The sequence below is a fragment of the Paralichthys olivaceus genome, chromosome 12, assembly GCF_024713975.1.
Source record: "Paralichthys olivaceus isolate ysfri-2021 chromosome 12, ASM2471397v2, whole genome shotgun sequence".
Lineage (NCBI taxonomy): Eukaryota > Metazoa > Chordata > Actinopteri > Pleuronectiformes > Paralichthyidae > Paralichthys > Paralichthys olivaceus.
In genome coordinates, this window is record NC_091104.1 from 24,404,987 (window position 1) to 24,420,099 (window position 15,113).

The 15,113-nt window shown below is 43.4% G+C and overlaps 6 protein-coding genes across 6 annotated transcripts; 3 read left to right on the forward strand and 3 right to left on the reverse strand.

Annotated features, from left to right (window-relative positions):
- Positions 1–3,086: 3,086 nt before the first annotated feature.
- Positions 3,087–3,845, forward strand: LOC138412227 (histone H1-like). The gene has a single exon (XM_069535651.1). The coding sequence runs from the start codon at positions 3,138–3,140 to the stop codon at positions 3,759–3,761; it is 624 nt and encodes a 207-aa protein (XP_069391752.1). The 5' UTR covers positions 3,087–3,137; the 3' UTR covers positions 3,762–3,845.
- Positions 3,846–5,563: 1,718 nt separating this feature from the next.
- LOC138412494 (histone H2A) lies at positions 5,564–6,033 on the reverse strand. Its single transcript, XM_069536464.1, has one exon. The coding sequence runs from the start codon at positions 5,994–5,996 to the stop codon at positions 5,610–5,612; it is 387 nt and encodes a 128-aa protein (XP_069392565.1). The 5' UTR covers positions 5,997–6,033; the 3' UTR covers positions 5,564–5,609.
- A 286-nt stretch (positions 6,034–6,319) lies between these two features.
- On the forward strand, positions 6,320–7,028 carry LOC138412335 (histone H3). Its single transcript, XM_069536026.1, has one exon. It carries the CDS (start codon positions 6,329–6,331, stop codon positions 6,737–6,739), a length of 411 nt encoding a protein of 136 aa, XP_069392127.1. The 5' UTR covers positions 6,320–6,328; the 3' UTR covers positions 6,740–7,028.
- A 1,590-nt stretch (positions 7,029–8,618) lies between these two features.
- Positions 8,619–9,040, reverse strand: LOC138412384 (histone H2B). The gene has a single exon (XM_069536135.1). The coding sequence runs from the start codon at positions 9,016–9,018 to the stop codon at positions 8,644–8,646; it is 375 nt and encodes a 124-aa protein (XP_069392236.1). The 5' UTR covers positions 9,019–9,040; the 3' UTR covers positions 8,619–8,643.
- A 4,398-nt stretch (positions 9,041–13,438) lies between these two features.
- Positions 13,439–14,163, reverse strand: LOC138412332 (histone H3). Its single transcript, XM_069536011.1, has one exon. The coding sequence runs from the start codon at positions 13,957–13,959 to the stop codon at positions 13,549–13,551; it is 411 nt and encodes a 136-aa protein (XP_069392112.1). The 5' UTR covers positions 13,960–14,163; the 3' UTR covers positions 13,439–13,548.
- Positions 14,164–14,295: 132 nt separating this feature from the next.
- Positions 14,296–14,742, forward strand: LOC138412493 (histone H2A). The gene has a single exon (XM_069536463.1). It carries the CDS (start codon positions 14,307–14,309, stop codon positions 14,691–14,693), a length of 387 nt encoding a protein of 128 aa, XP_069392564.1. The 5' UTR covers positions 14,296–14,306; the 3' UTR covers positions 14,694–14,742.
- The last annotated feature ends 371 nt before the right edge of the window (positions 14,743–15,113 follow it).

Below are 15,113 nucleotides of genomic sequence, written 5' to 3' on the forward strand. Positions count from 1 at the left end.
GATCAGAGTTGCTAATAATTTCAAATTAAAAATGCTCAGACAGAAAAGGTTTTGGGGGAAATATTATTCGATGTTCAATGTCTAAGTCATATGTCAGAACAAGAGCAAGAGTGTGATTGAAACAGTGAGTGGGTTTAATTACATGTACAGTGAAACCAATTGAATCGATTAATTGTCCAGACATCACACGTGATGGTGATGGTCACCCCACTGTGCATGTACAAAGCAGTGGGGGGGTCCTGTCAGCATGACCCAGTGCAACCTCTCCAGTAGAGTCTTTGATTCTCTCTTTCCAAAGGGAGGACCGCTGTGGAGGGAATCAAACACAGAGCACACTTACAGAGACAAGCTGCTGGAAATCAGGACCGGTACACTGTCACTAAGCAAACCAAGCTTCAATCAAGAAGCTTAAATCTAAATGAGCGAGAGTTGTGCACTGATTAAGTGTTGCACTCTCTGTCTGTGTTACAGCAGGACAAGATGTATAATGTCCTCTATTCTACACATTCATCTTTCAAATACTTCTTCCCTGTCGAAGCCTGGTGGCTGCATTACCCACAATCCAACTCAAATGACAATTGTTATGCTACAAGCAGCTAAGGCTAATAATGGTTCTGCATGCTTCATGGTTGCACGTTGCATTGCAGCGAGGGAGGTGAGGTCAGTGGAATAAGCAGATAATGACCCTGATGATGAAGTAGAGGCAACTGTACCACAGTGATGGATCGAAACAGGAAAGGAACAGTCAGCAATTTGGGAAATGCTTGTGTTCTTACTACACAAGAAGATCTGTGGTGAGATGAAGATGAACCCTAAACATCATACAATATCAGAGTTATGGAACAGAATCAGGAAGTGAAACAAGCTTGATAACCTTAAACCACTGTTATTTAACTGTGTTATAGACACACCTGGCACTCACACTGCTCCAGTGTTTAAGAGACGCTAAAATGATGATGTAGACACACACAACCGCTTTCTGATTTGTGGTTAAAAAATTAAAACAACTGCTTACATGAATAAGAGATGAGATTTTATTCAAGCGATCTGCTACAATCCTACAACTAACAATCAAAGACTTCCTGTTCCAGCACGTGCATCACCCTTGTATACGAGTTGTCACATGATATGTGTTTTCATGCTTGTTAGTATTGATGGGGGATTAAAACTAATACGGAGAGAAATATTGGTGTGAACAAAAATCGTTTTAATTTGAAAACCCTTTTTTCAAAGCTCCATGGGATCCTCTAAGAATATTGATGTCATGTTTCAAATGAATTGATTGGTCAGTGAGTGGAACTTTTATACAGGTTGATCTCTTATCTCCAATTTAACCTGCTCCAGAGGAGGTTAGCCGTTCAGCATAAGTTACCATGGTGATTTACACCGATAAGATGTGAACAAGCTTTGTATGACTGGAAAACCTGAATTTATCCTGAATTTATCGCGATAAGAGCAGGTTTGGCCTCGTAGTACAGGCCCTGGTCATAGATCCCCCAACTGACAATCTTGGTTATCTTTTCCTTTCATTCTTCATCCATCTGTATTTTGCTCCAGCACTGGATTCAGTTTTAGTCTGAGAGTGTGTCACTCTCTTGGCATTTGGTTTATGTCAAGAGCCCCCTGTCTTGTGTCAGTCCATTTGTGTTTACCTGCGTAGCCCTGTAGGCTGAAAGCTCTCCGGTCTCTGACGGACTGTAATCCAACCCTGGCAGCCTCCGTATCACTCACTGCAGCAAGGTCCAGTTTAGCAGAAATGACCTATCCTATGTGATTCACATGATACCTTTAGAAGGGATTCACTCATTAGAAGGGACACTATGTTGTCCATATTATACTCTGAATAGATACACTGTAACTAGACTCACCTATATTAAATGAGTAGTCCGAAGCTTTTCAAAAGTATCTCTATCTCCAGCAATATACTCAGATGAATAAAACAATGTTTTTATGGAACATGGATCATTGTGATATAGCATCATCACCATCCCACAAAAAATCCGATATCTAGTGCAAATTTCATATTTTTTAATCAGTAAGACAAAAAACCTAAGAACCCCTAGTGAAAAGACTCAAGGCATTTTAAACAAGTGGTTTATCAAATGTGTAGTACTTCAGTCATTTCTACTGTGACACAACTTATGTCCGTAACACGGTTGACAAAGAAAATACTTTGAATGTTTATTTTCATTTAAATATTTTAAAAGTCATGAGAGATTAAGCTTGCCAAATGATGGATTTAGCACACTATGGGGATATATTATGGGAACAACTAAACTATTTAGCAAAGAAAGCTAAAGTTATTGGTTGATATGATGTGTAGTCCTAATTATGCAATGACTCATTTACCAAATCTGACAGCAGGAAAAACAACCAAATGCAGTATAACATACACATTTTCTAATAAATGATGGAACCTGTTGACTTTTTGTATTAAATGAAAGATAAATGTGGCCCAATATTAATGTGATCATAGTTTGAAGTTAATATTTAGTCAAATTGACTAATCCAACCCATGGACATGAAATGTAGCTCTAATGATAGAATGACTCTCCAGCATCCTCAGCATGAAACGTTCACGGCTCTGATAGAAAGTCTGGCTCCACTTCACCATGAGCCTCGGCCATCAGCGGTGTGTTTGCTGCCTGCACAATAACCTGACTTTCTTCCAAAGGATCATCAGCAGGTGCTTGTTTTGACTCGGTCTCTCTGAACAAACATGTGGAGCAGCTGGGAGACGGATGTTGGTGGAGCTGTGGTGCTTTTCAAGTCATTTTAGGAGAGAAACGAGTGGGAAAAGCCGCCGAGCAGCGCTGCTCACCGCGGTGAACGGGTGAGGTTTGGAGGCTCCACCGACAAAATGCAGAGAGCATCAGAGCTCTTCATGACTTCAATATGAAGACACACAAGTCCGCTACCTGCTTCCTCACTGTCAGCCTCCAGCACCGCTCACCCACTGATGTTTCACTCGTTTATCAGTGAAGAGAAAACACAAGTGTCTCGGCGTTCACACTGCACACAGGAGCCACGGCTGGATTGAGTCTCCACGGTTCTCATGGTGTGTTCAAGTACCGCCTCCCGATCAGTCCGGTCACTCACTCCGATAGTTCCTCGTTGATCTAAACTCAGAGACAAAGATGGCAGAAGTCGCTCCAGCTCCAGCCCCCGCCCCGGCCAAAGCGGCCAAGAAGAAGGTTGTGAAACCGAAGAAGGTCGGCCCCAGCGTCAGGGAAATCATCATCGAAGCCGTGTCCGCGTCCAAGGAGCGGAGCGGCGTGTCAGCGGCCGCCCTCAAGAAGGCTCTGGCTGCCGGAGGCTACGATGTGGAGAAGAACAAGTCCCGCGTCAACACCGCCATCAAGGGCCTGGTGATCAAGGGGACCCTGGTCCAGACCAAGGGAACCGGGGCCTCCGGCTCGTTCAAGATCAACAAGAAGGTGGAGCCCAAGGTGAAGAAGCCGGTCAAGACGGCTGCTCTCAAAGTGAAGAAGCCCGCCGCCAAGAAACCCCTAGCGGCTAAAAAGGCCAAAGCAGCGGCAGCCAAGAAGCCAGCAGCCGCTAAAAAGTCCCCGAAGAAGGTGACGAAACCAGCAGCGGCCAAGAAAGCAGCCAAGAGCCCCAAGAAGGTGGCGAAGAGCCCTAAGAAGGTGGCAGTCAAGAGCCCCAAGAAGGTGGCGAAAAAGGCTCTTGCAGCCAAGAAAGCCCCCGCGAAGAAGGCTGCCAAACCCAAAGTGAAGAAGACAGCAGCCAAGAAGAAGTGAGCTGTCCTCACTGTGAAACATGTTCATCCTGCTAAAAGGCTCTTTTAAGAGCCACACACGTCGATCCACAAAGAGCTGCTTCCTCATCAAACACCACCACTGTCACTCACTGGCAACACATATGTAGAGACTGACTTCTTAACTAAAGAGAGTCGAGTTAGATAGAAACATGTTCAATATTTATTTGTTACAATGCCAAGTTATTTAATGTCAAATACTTTAAATACATTTAAAATATCTTTAGACACTGAAGGAGAAGCAGACTACTACTGACACACACACACACACACACACACACACGCACACTGTGCAACATCATGTACATCGATTTCAGCTTTACATCATATATTTATACTTTAGAATTTCTTCTTAAGAATTATTCATTTGTCATATTTGGTTGTGTAGAAACATATTTATTGTCTTACTGTATATTTATATTTGTAAACGCATAAGAATGAGTCAGTTATTGACTTTGAGCCACTTAGAATTGACGATGTCCACTTTGCATGATAATATGTAGTAACATCCGGATTCCAAGAGATGGCGCTGCACTACAATATGTGAACCAGAACACCGTCCACTACCATGATGAAGTCTCCTACATGTCCTGTCAGAAGCTTTGTTTTCCAGTAGGTCAGCTGCTCCTGTTTTATTCTCATCTGATGATTCAAACACTAAGTTAATTTGTTTCATGTAAATATCAACAGATCTTGTGTGGAAGTAAATCTAAGTAACTCCCACCTGAAGATTGTTTTTCAAATCTTGACTATGACTCTGCTTGGGTGTGTCCACATATAGTCATTTACACCCAGTGCTCATATGTAATGGCTCAATAGCAATTTAGTTTTTCAGATTTAAAAAAAAATTTCTTTCAAATCATAATCATTTTACCTTTGTATCTAAACCTCTCGAACCCTATCCTGACTTGTTCTCTCCACCTTGACAACAGCCCTGTGTAGGCTTGTTTACACACTTGGAGCTAACGTTAAAACCACGTCTGAAGGCTACTAACTTTCAGAATATAATTTTAAACTACTAAATTAGACACATTGTTTCAGGACCATGGACAGAGCAGTTGTGTTTAGGTGCTGTACTTCAACAGTTTGTTTTTCTGAATGGATGTTGTGGAGCAGAGCGCAGCCGCTTTACACTTCATGTCTATGTGGAAACAGGCTACACATTTCAATACACACGTAGGGGAGAACAGAGTAAGATGAACCAGTCAGTCACGCAAAGTGAATTCATCATGTTCATAACCTCAAAATAACTATTGATCTGAGTTACTGTGTGAACCAGTTTTGTGAAAATGGTGCATGTGGGATAAATTGAGTCATTGCTCACTTAATTCTAACACATATACAAACTGTAAAAGTGTATGTATGTGTTAAAATGTGTATTTAATGGATACCTTGTTGGCTAATGTCATGTTCGAGTCACACAAACATGATAACTACGCAAAAGTACATGTACATTATGTCTGTATCTAACACAAAAAGGTCAGAATTTAACCCTTACTAAAATGTTTGAGTAACATGTTGAACAACAGTAAACAACCATATGGTTTTACTTAAAACGTTTTTGCCTTTGTTAAATTGCTGGAATATATGTTGTACCAGTTATTAATGTGGCACCATTTACCCATAGAGTGTAAATCTGAAACAATACTAATCACATGCTTTATCAGCTATGGGTACCCAACAACCTGAGGTATAACTTATGTTCCTTGTTTGTTCAGTACTTGTGTATTTTCGAAGTTAGATGAGGACATGAGGAGACTTGCTCTTTACCAGAGGTGAGTGTGTGGCTCTTAAAAGAGCCTTTGTGTTGGAAGTTTCCAGCAGCTTCGCTTTACTTGGACTTGGCGGCCTTCTCGGTCTTCTTGGGCAACAGAACAGCCTGGATGTTGGGCAGCACGCCGCCCTGAGCGATGGTCACTCCGCCCAGGAGTTTGTTGAGCTCCTCGTCGTTGCGGACGGCCAGCTGCAGGTGGCGGGGGATGATACGGGTCTTCTTGTTGTCGCGGGCGGCGTTTCCAGCCAGCTCCAGGATCTCAGCGGTCAGGTACTCCAGCACAGCCGCCAGGTAGACGGGGGCGCCGGCACCGACGCGCTGAGCATAGTTGCCTTTACGCAGCAGCCTGTGAACACGACCGACGGGGAACTGGAGCCCAGCGCGGGACGAGCGGGTCTTTGCCTTCGCTCTGGCCTTTCCGCCTGTTTTGCCTCTTCCGGACATTTTCAATTCGTTTCCTGAAACACGTCAAGAGAAACTGCGGCAACCAGCGCGAACCCTCGCTTATATGTCAGCGGATCGCGCGGGAGCAGAGAAGAAGCCTCCAGCGGAGCAGGGGAGGTCGTTATGCACTTTTCTCCAATAAGCAGCGGGGACTCAGGCGGTGGGTCGCTCCTTTGGGCGGAGCTGAGCTCCAGGAGGAGCCTCTCACCAATCAGGACCCGGGGATCTGAAATTGCGTCACCATTTCGCGGCAAGCTCCGTTGTTTAAAAGCAGAGTGTCGCTGCTCGCCTCGACTTCACTTTTTCTCCCGATCAGAGAAAGAAGATATAAAATGGCAAGAACCAAGCAGACCGCTCGTAAATCCACCGGAGGCAAAGCCCCCAGGAAGCAGCTGGCCACCAAGGCTGCGCGTAAGAGCGCCCCGGCCACCGGCGGCGTGAAGAAGCCTCACCGTTACAGGCCCGGTACCGTGGCTCTGAGAGAGATCCGTCGCTACCAGAAATCTACGGAGCTGCTGATCCGCAAGCTGCCCTTCCAGCGCCTGGTCAGAGAAATCGCTCAGGATTTCAAGACCGACCTGCGCTTCCAGAGCTCCGCTGTCATGGCTCTGCAGGAGGCCAGCGAGGCTTACCTGGTCGGCCTGTTCGAGGACACCAACCTGTGCGCCATCCACGCCAAGAGGGTGACCATCATGCCCAAGGACATCCAGCTGGCCCGCCGCATCCGCGGAGAGAGAGCTTAAACTGCTAGTGCTGCTGCTCCACTCACGATAACAACGGCTCTTTTAAGAGCCACTTCACTGCACTCAAGACAAAACTCCTCCGCTGCTCTCACTAGTTACTGACTGATCATAGATCTAGAAGCTTTCATCACCAAATAATCAAACAATATAAGTGATGTTGCTAATGACTCACAGTTCAACATTAAATTCATTACTTGACAAATATTGTGAATAAACTCACTGTTTCAATCAGACTCTAGATCTGTCAGACCATTTAATCTACAATTAGAGACCAGACATTCCATTATTGTCTGTGTTGATCAGATAACACTATAAACATATTTCAACAATCAACTCCTCTGACATTTCATTCACAGCCATGTGTCAGTACAATACAGGAACGTTATCAAAGTTCACTCACACTGTTGATTCAATGATTACTGTAATGAAGGGGGGGGGGGGGGGGATCTCGAAACAGTAAATAAGTAAACAGCGTAGCAGTGATCATATATGGTTCATGTATGAAATTCCCTGCTGGAGCACGGTCGACCTCACAGCACACCACTTGTGTTCTGCTGTAGAGACCTTGTGCACATGCACACAGCTCGTGTTTAGTAGCAAACTTACCTAGAGAGTAGTTCACTTCCTCCTCTGGCAGGTCTGTTCAGCAAAGTTGTAAAACATCCTTGTTTGAACAGTGTGTGTCAGTGACAATGTGAGTTATCATCACTTATACCTGATGTTGTGTTTCATTATGACACTGGTTGTCAATATTCTACTTTGTTTAGAAGCTTGTGTGATAATTAGCATGCTATTAGCTTCACCCAGGAGGTCCTGAGCTGATTGAATGTGCAGGTGTGTACCCCAGCTCATATGCTACACCTTGAAAACAGGCTATATATTGAAAGTTAACATTATGATAAAGACATTAAGAAAACTATTACAACATTATGATAATGCTGTATCATTTGCATGCACTTGTTTGTTAGAAATTACTGCAACATGGAAACATTTATGTTATGTTCCATTAAGACAAATAGTAGATGTACAAATATCAAAGTGATTTATATTCTTCTGATCTGAATCTTTTCATTATTTGAAGAACAGTTAAAGACACCAGTGTATTACTGTACAAATACATTAGTCCTTCATGTGTGGAACATTTTGTATCTTAAATAATTCAGAGCGACAAATTAAACACCTTTGCATTTGTATGACAACTGAAGCTACCACAGGTTCCCTTTCATGTTTGGAAGGAGAGGGTGAGGGATGGTCAGCTGCAACATACAAAGTCATCACTAGATTCTGCACAGCTGGACAATAAAACTAATTCAAAATGAACCATAAGTATTAAATTCAACCATGATTGAATTCACCACAGTTCACGGAAGGTGGAGGAGTTTATAGATAATGCAGGCCTTTATCGAGAGCCAGTGGTAATTAGCATGCTATTAGCTTTGCCCAGGAGGTCCTGAGCTGAGTGAATGTGCAGGTGTGTACCTCAGCTCATATGCTACACCTTGTCATCTATGTTAGTGCCTGTTTGTTTCATCAAATGTTAATTTTCTGTATAGCCTTTCATAATACTGTATCATTTGCATGCACTGCTGCCTTGTGGTCAACTTGTGCTATAACATCAGTTTGTTAAGAAATGATTGATGTTTATTTCCTCATTTATCATGTGAGTAACATATTGTCACTTAAACCACTCAGAGCTGTGGACACTGGACAACACAAACAGTTGTATATGAACCATTAGTATTAAACTCAACCATGATTGAATTCACCACAGTTCCAGTATTAGTGTAAAGTGGCTATTTGAGTGTTGGTGCACATGTTGTTCGAGACAGGACAGTTTGTCTCCATAGAGAAAGTGTGTGGCTCTTAAAAGAGCCGTTGGTTTGATGTCATGTGTCCAGAGTGGTTTACTTGGAGCTGGTGTACTTGGTCACGGCCTTGGTGCCCTCAGACACGGCGTGTTTAGCCAGCTCACCGGGCAGCAGCAGGCGGACGGCGGTCTGAATCTCCCTGGAGGTGATGGTGGAGCGCTTGTTGTAATGAGCCAGACGAGAGGCCTCACCGGCGATGCGCTCGAAGATGTCGCTCACGAAGGAGTTCATGATGCCCATGGCCTTGGAGGAGATCCCAGTGTCGGGGTGGACCTGCTTCAGCACCTTGTACACGTAGATGGCGTAGCTCTCCTTCCTGCTCTTTCTCCTCTTCTTTCCGCCCTTACCGGGGGCCTTCGTCACCGCTTTCTTGGAGCCCTTCTTGGGCGCGGACTTCGCTGGTTCAGGCATCGTCACGATATTATTCGATCAAATGAATGAAGTCCTCAGTGAACAGGCTGTATATGAACACAACACATTCAAATGTTACTGTGCTGTTCCCTCTCTGTGATTGGCTGAATGTTGATCGTCAGTGTAACAGCAGTGGGCGTGTCTCCATGTCCAGAGTCCATTATTCTGCTGCTGACAGAGGTTGAACTGTAGAGATGAACTGGAACATTTGGGGGGTTAAGAAATGCATGATGTCTGAAACTATATATGTTCTTATTATTGATGTTAGTATCACATTAGTATCATTTCAAACTATCTGAACTAAAGCGACCTGATAAACACACTGCTCTAAATATTAAGGGAACACTTGATCGTCACAGTAAAACACCAAGTCGGTTAAACTTCAGGTTTATTAATCTGTTCATTTAGATTGAACTGAATATAATTATTGTCTTCAGTATAACAACCAGTCTGACGGAGCTTAAATGTGATGGTAACACAAGTATTCCTGGTCTCCCTCCCGTCTCTCTCTTTGTGTCCCCAACACCTTAGTTAAGTTGATTCATGTATTTATGGTAATTTACATAAATGTTTACAATGTTGACTGTTGAGTTATTTACTTGTGTACGTTTCCACATGTAACCATTTAGCTTCTTTAGAACAGTAACAATGTGTTGATGCCAGGACATTGATATCTCAAGTATTGTTACTTCAAACTGGGTTAGAAAGACATGCTATTGTTGTTGGGGAGGACCAACACAGCCCTCTGAGTGCAGAGTGTTCTTATAGAAAAGTACTGCTGGGAAGGAGCCATGAAAAGTCAAGGAGGAATACAGGTGTAAAATAAAACATATTTTCTATTCAGAAAAACAAACATATTATTTCATGTAGTACAGCAGGATCTGTGGGTTTTAACAAATGAATCAAGTTCCACTCCACCACCCATTGTATGACTGTAGTCCAGTCTGCATTCTCTTTCTGGACAGTCACATAAGAACATGATACTTTACCAGTCTGAGATAGTGAAGGTTCAATATCTATATTAGAGTTAAGGTGTAAATGTAGATATGAATGTTGTGTTTTTATTCATGTTGGATGGAAACTCACTACAGAGAGAAACTGAAACAAAATGAGTTTCATTCACGTGGTAACATGGTTCATATATGGATAATTACTAAGATCACGATTCCATCAATGATCAGACCCTGATTGATTGTTGTTCTCTGGAAGAACTAGTGATGAGTGTTGAGCAGAGGATGTGAGCTCTCATTGACTCAGTGTGTGGCTCTTAAAAGAGCCGTTGTGTTGTTGAGCTGTTGAAAGTGAGTTTATCCACCGAAGCCGTACAGAGTGCGGCCCTGTCTCTTCAGAGCATACACCACGTCCATGGCGGTCACGGTCTTCCTCTTGGCGTGCTCGGTGTAGGTGACAGCATCGCGGATGACATTCTCCAGGAAAACCTTCAACACGCCGCGGGTCTCCTCGTAGATCAGACCGGAGATACGCTTCACTCCGCCACGGCGAGCCAGGCGGCGGATGGCGGGCTTGGTGATTCCCTGGATGTTATCACGGAGAACTTTGCGGTGACGCTTTGCGCCTCCTTTACCGAGACCTTTTCCTCCCTTTCCTCGTCCAGACATTTCTCTTCAGTCAGATGAGAGCTAGTCAATAGTGTGATCCGCGGGAACCCCAGCTATTCATAGGCTGCATGAGGACGTGCTAGAAGACATAGGTGGACGTATTCCTCCTCTGTGGATCCGCTGATAATAAACTCTTTGGTGCGCTAGCGCCCCCACAGGACTTTGGATGTAGGACGGTAGATAATAAGGTTTCATTTAAACAGTAACAATACAACATGCAACTCCCCCAGAGCCTCAGATCAACACATTCAAGAGCGGCCACATCTGCCCCTGGTCACAAGCAGCAACCAGCTCCCAGAACAATCACAACCAGTCTGTGTCGAATGCAACAAGCATTATACTGCTACAGAATGATTACAGAGAGAACTAATAAAACTGAATATGTGAATAACTAGAAATCATAATGTATGAACTGCAATGCTCCCATGTAATGCACAAAGTTTACTCACTCATCTCATCCTTTGAGTCATTTTAATCACAGCAATTTAAAACCTCCAGGAAACTTGAATAATAACATTTTTACTCAAGTGTATGTTTCAAGTATGTCATGTTTGTTGCTGACTTCTAAAATAGCCCTTTATGTAAATATATGTCCAGGATCAGAGTTGCTGATCATTGTAAATTAAAATGGTCAGACAGAAAAAGATTTGGGGGAAACATTATTAGATGTTTAATGTCTATGTCATATGTCAGAACAAGAGCAAGAGTGTGATTGAAACAGTGAGTTGGTTTAATTACATTTACAGTGAAATTGAATCTATTAATGAATTAAATGATGAAGACTGTTATTGAGATAAACATGAACATTGAACTAATTTATTATTAGGACTTTATCTGTCCTAAGAACCAGCACAGATACAAATTCAGAGTATGGGCCAGAAGATCGTAACTGATCTCCACATCACTATTACTTTTCTATTCATTAAATGAATTACTAACTTCTTTATTCACAATCAGCAGCACGGTGTGAAGCTGATTAATCTGCAGAACGTTTTTTGTTCAAGTCAACATGAATCAGAATAACAGAGGAAGGTTTCCAGCATCTTGTTGAATCAATGGCACAAAGAACTGTGACTGTTTTGATGGCAAAGGGAGGCACTACCCAGTAGAGACTGGATTCTTCACTTGTTACCCTGTGTTTATTATTGATGATTTCTGTTGTCTGCAGACTTTGGAGAGACACAACTGCTCCAGTTAACTTTTACTGTCACCAAGTGTTTTCTTATTTCTGCTTGATACTTATACTTTATTTTCTTGTTTTGTGTGTGATTAAAACAAAAAAGATAAGAGATATAAACTTGAAGGTGACACATTTTCCTACATTGATGTGATACACAAGTAAAGTCCAGTGATCTGAACACAGCTGGAAGTTTGTATCAAGCAAGAAAATGTGTGAGGCTTTGTGTGATGACTCTGCCAATGACCATGGATTTATTGGTTCAGTTGATCATTGATAATTTGTTAACAATAAGCTTATTCAGATGATGATGATTAAATGATCAACTAAACATTATTGATAATTTCTTAACAAACTGATACAATTGCACAATTTGACCACAATGGAGCGGTGCATGCAAATGATAAAGTATTATGACAGGCTATATAGAAAGTTAACATTTAACTAAACAAACAGGCACTAACATAAATGACAAGGTGTAGCATATGAGCTGGGGTACACACCTGCGCATTCACTCAGCTCAGGACCTCCTGGGTGAAGCTAATAGCATGCTAATTATCACATGAGCTTCTAAACAAAGTAGAATATTGACAACCAGTGTCATAATGAAACACAACATCAGGTATAAGTGAGGATAACTCACAATGTCACTGACGCACACTGTTCAAACAAGGATGTTTTACAACTTTGCTGAACAGACCTGCCAGAGGAGGAAGTGAACTACTCTCTAGGTAAGTTTGCTACTAAACACGAGCTGTGTCCAGGATCAGTGTTGTCAATAGATTATTTTAATTATAATGGTCGGACAGAAGAGGACTGGTAAGAAATATTGTTTCATTTTTATTGTCATATGTCAGAAGATATAAATGTCGTCATCAGAACGGCTGTAATCGTAATATTCCTCCATGTTGTCCTCCTGCTCTGACACATCCTCCTTCAAATCACTATCTGCTTCCTCATCTTGGAAGATCAGATCAAGGGCGTCTTGCACAGTTTGTCTTGCTGTCCTAACCTCAGTCACTGAAATGGCAGCTCACTTACATTAATAATCTCATTATTAAGACCCCCAATCCCTCTTTTTAACTCTGTTAGTTCAGAAACATGTATTTAAGTCTATATATTTATTGGATTATTTTGTTCCAAAGCTCATGCTTTCAGGTGCAGATCTCTTATCTGTGTCAAAGTCACCTTCTGAAATCTGTTCCTTATGTAAACAATACATAATCACTCTTATGCTGTTTTACTCTTTCATTGTTTCGAGACTCCCCCACCCTTCATTACAGTAATCATGTAATCATTGAATCAACAGTGTGAGTGAGCTTTTGATAACGTTCCTCTGTTGTACTGACACATGGCTGTGAATGAAATGTCAGAGGAGTTGATTCTTGACATATGTTGACATTGTCATCTGATCAACACATACAAAAATAGAATGTCTGTCCAGAAACAGTGTGGTCTGTAATTGTTAATTTAAAAAATGGTCTGACAGATCTAGAGTGTGATTGAAAGTGAAATTGTTTATTCACATTATTAGTCTTTTAATTGAATGAATTAAAAGCTTTGACTGTCATGAGCAGCATCCCTTATATAGGTTGATTATTTGGTGATGAAAGCTTCTAGATCTATGATCAGTCAGTAACTAGTGAGAGCAGCGGAGGAGTTTTGTCTTGAGTGCAGTGAAGTGGCTCTTAAAAGAGCCGTTGTTATCGTGAGTGGAGCAGCAGTAGCAGCAGTTTAAGCTCTCTCTCCGCGGATGCGGCGGGCCAGCTGGATGTCCTTGGGCATGATGGTCACCCTCTTGGCGTGGATGGCGCACAGGTTGGTGTCCTCGAACAGGCCGACCAGGTAAGCCTCGCTGGCCTCCTGCAGAGCCATGACAGCGGAGCTCTGGAAGCGCAGGTCGGTCTTGAAATCCTGAGCGATTTCTCTGACCAGGCGCTGGAAGGGCAGCTTGCGGATCAGCAGCTCCGTAGATTTCTGGTAGCGACGGATCTCTCTCAGAGCCACGGTACCGGGCCTGTAACGGTGAGGCTTCTTCACGCCGCCGGTGGCCGGGGCGCTTTTACGCGCAGCCTTGGTGGCCAACTGCTTCCTGGGGGCTTTGCCTCCGGTGGATTTACGAGCGGTCTGCTTGGTTCTTGCCATTTTATGTTTTCTTTCTCTGATCGGGAGAAAAAGTGAAGTAGAGCAGCGACACTCTGCTTTTAAACGACGGAGCCAGTCGTGAAATGGTGACGTGGCTTCAGATCCCCGGGTCCTGATTGGTGAGAGGCTCCTCCTGGAGCTCAGCGCCGCCGAAAGGAGCGACCCACCGCCTGAGTCCCCGCTGCTTATTGGAGAAAAAAGTGTAGAACGACCCCCCCTGCTCCGCTGGAGTCTTCTTCTCTGGTTGGTCTGGCATGAACCGTCCCGCGCGATCCGCTGATATATAAGCGAGGGTTCGAGCTGTTCGCCGCAGTTTCTCTTGACGTGTTTCAGGAATCGAATCAAACATGTCTGGAAGAGGCAAAACAGGCGGAAAGGCCAGAGCGAAGGCAAAGACCCGCTCGTCCCGCGCTGGGCTCCAGTTCCCCGTCGGTCGTGTTCACAGGCTGCTGCGTAAAGGCAACTATGCTCAGCGCGTCGGTGCCGGCGCCCCCGTCTACCTGGCGGCTGTGCTGGAGTACCTGACCGCTGAGATCCTGGAGCTGGCTGGAAACGCCGCCCGCGACAACAAGAAGACCCGTATCATCCCCCGCCACCTGCAGCTGGCCGTCCGCAACGACGAGGAGCTCAACAAACTCCTGGGCGGAGTGACCATCGCTCAGGGCGGCGTGCTGCCCAACATCCAGGCTGTTCTGTTGCCCAAGAAGACCGAGAAGGCCGCCAAGTCCAAGTAAAGCGAAGCTGCTGGAAACCACCAACACAAAGGCTCTTTTCAGAGCCACACACTCACCTCTGATAAAGAGCAAGTCTCCTCATGTCCTTCACCAACTTGTAAAATACACAATTACTGAACAAACACGGTACAGAAGTTATACCTCAGGTTGTTGGGTACCCATAGAAAATAAAGACTCGTGATTATTATTGTTTCAGGACAATGATCCATTCATTAAAAATAAAAAAGTAATTTGACAAATTATTTCAAGTTAAAGTGATGGGTAAATTGAGTCCTCTGTGGGTAAATGGTGCCACATTAATAACTGATACAACATATATTCCATCAATTTAACAAAGGCAAAAACGTTTTAAGTTAAAACATATGTTTGTTTACTGTTGTTCAACATGTTACTCAAACATTCTAGTAAGGGTTAAATTTT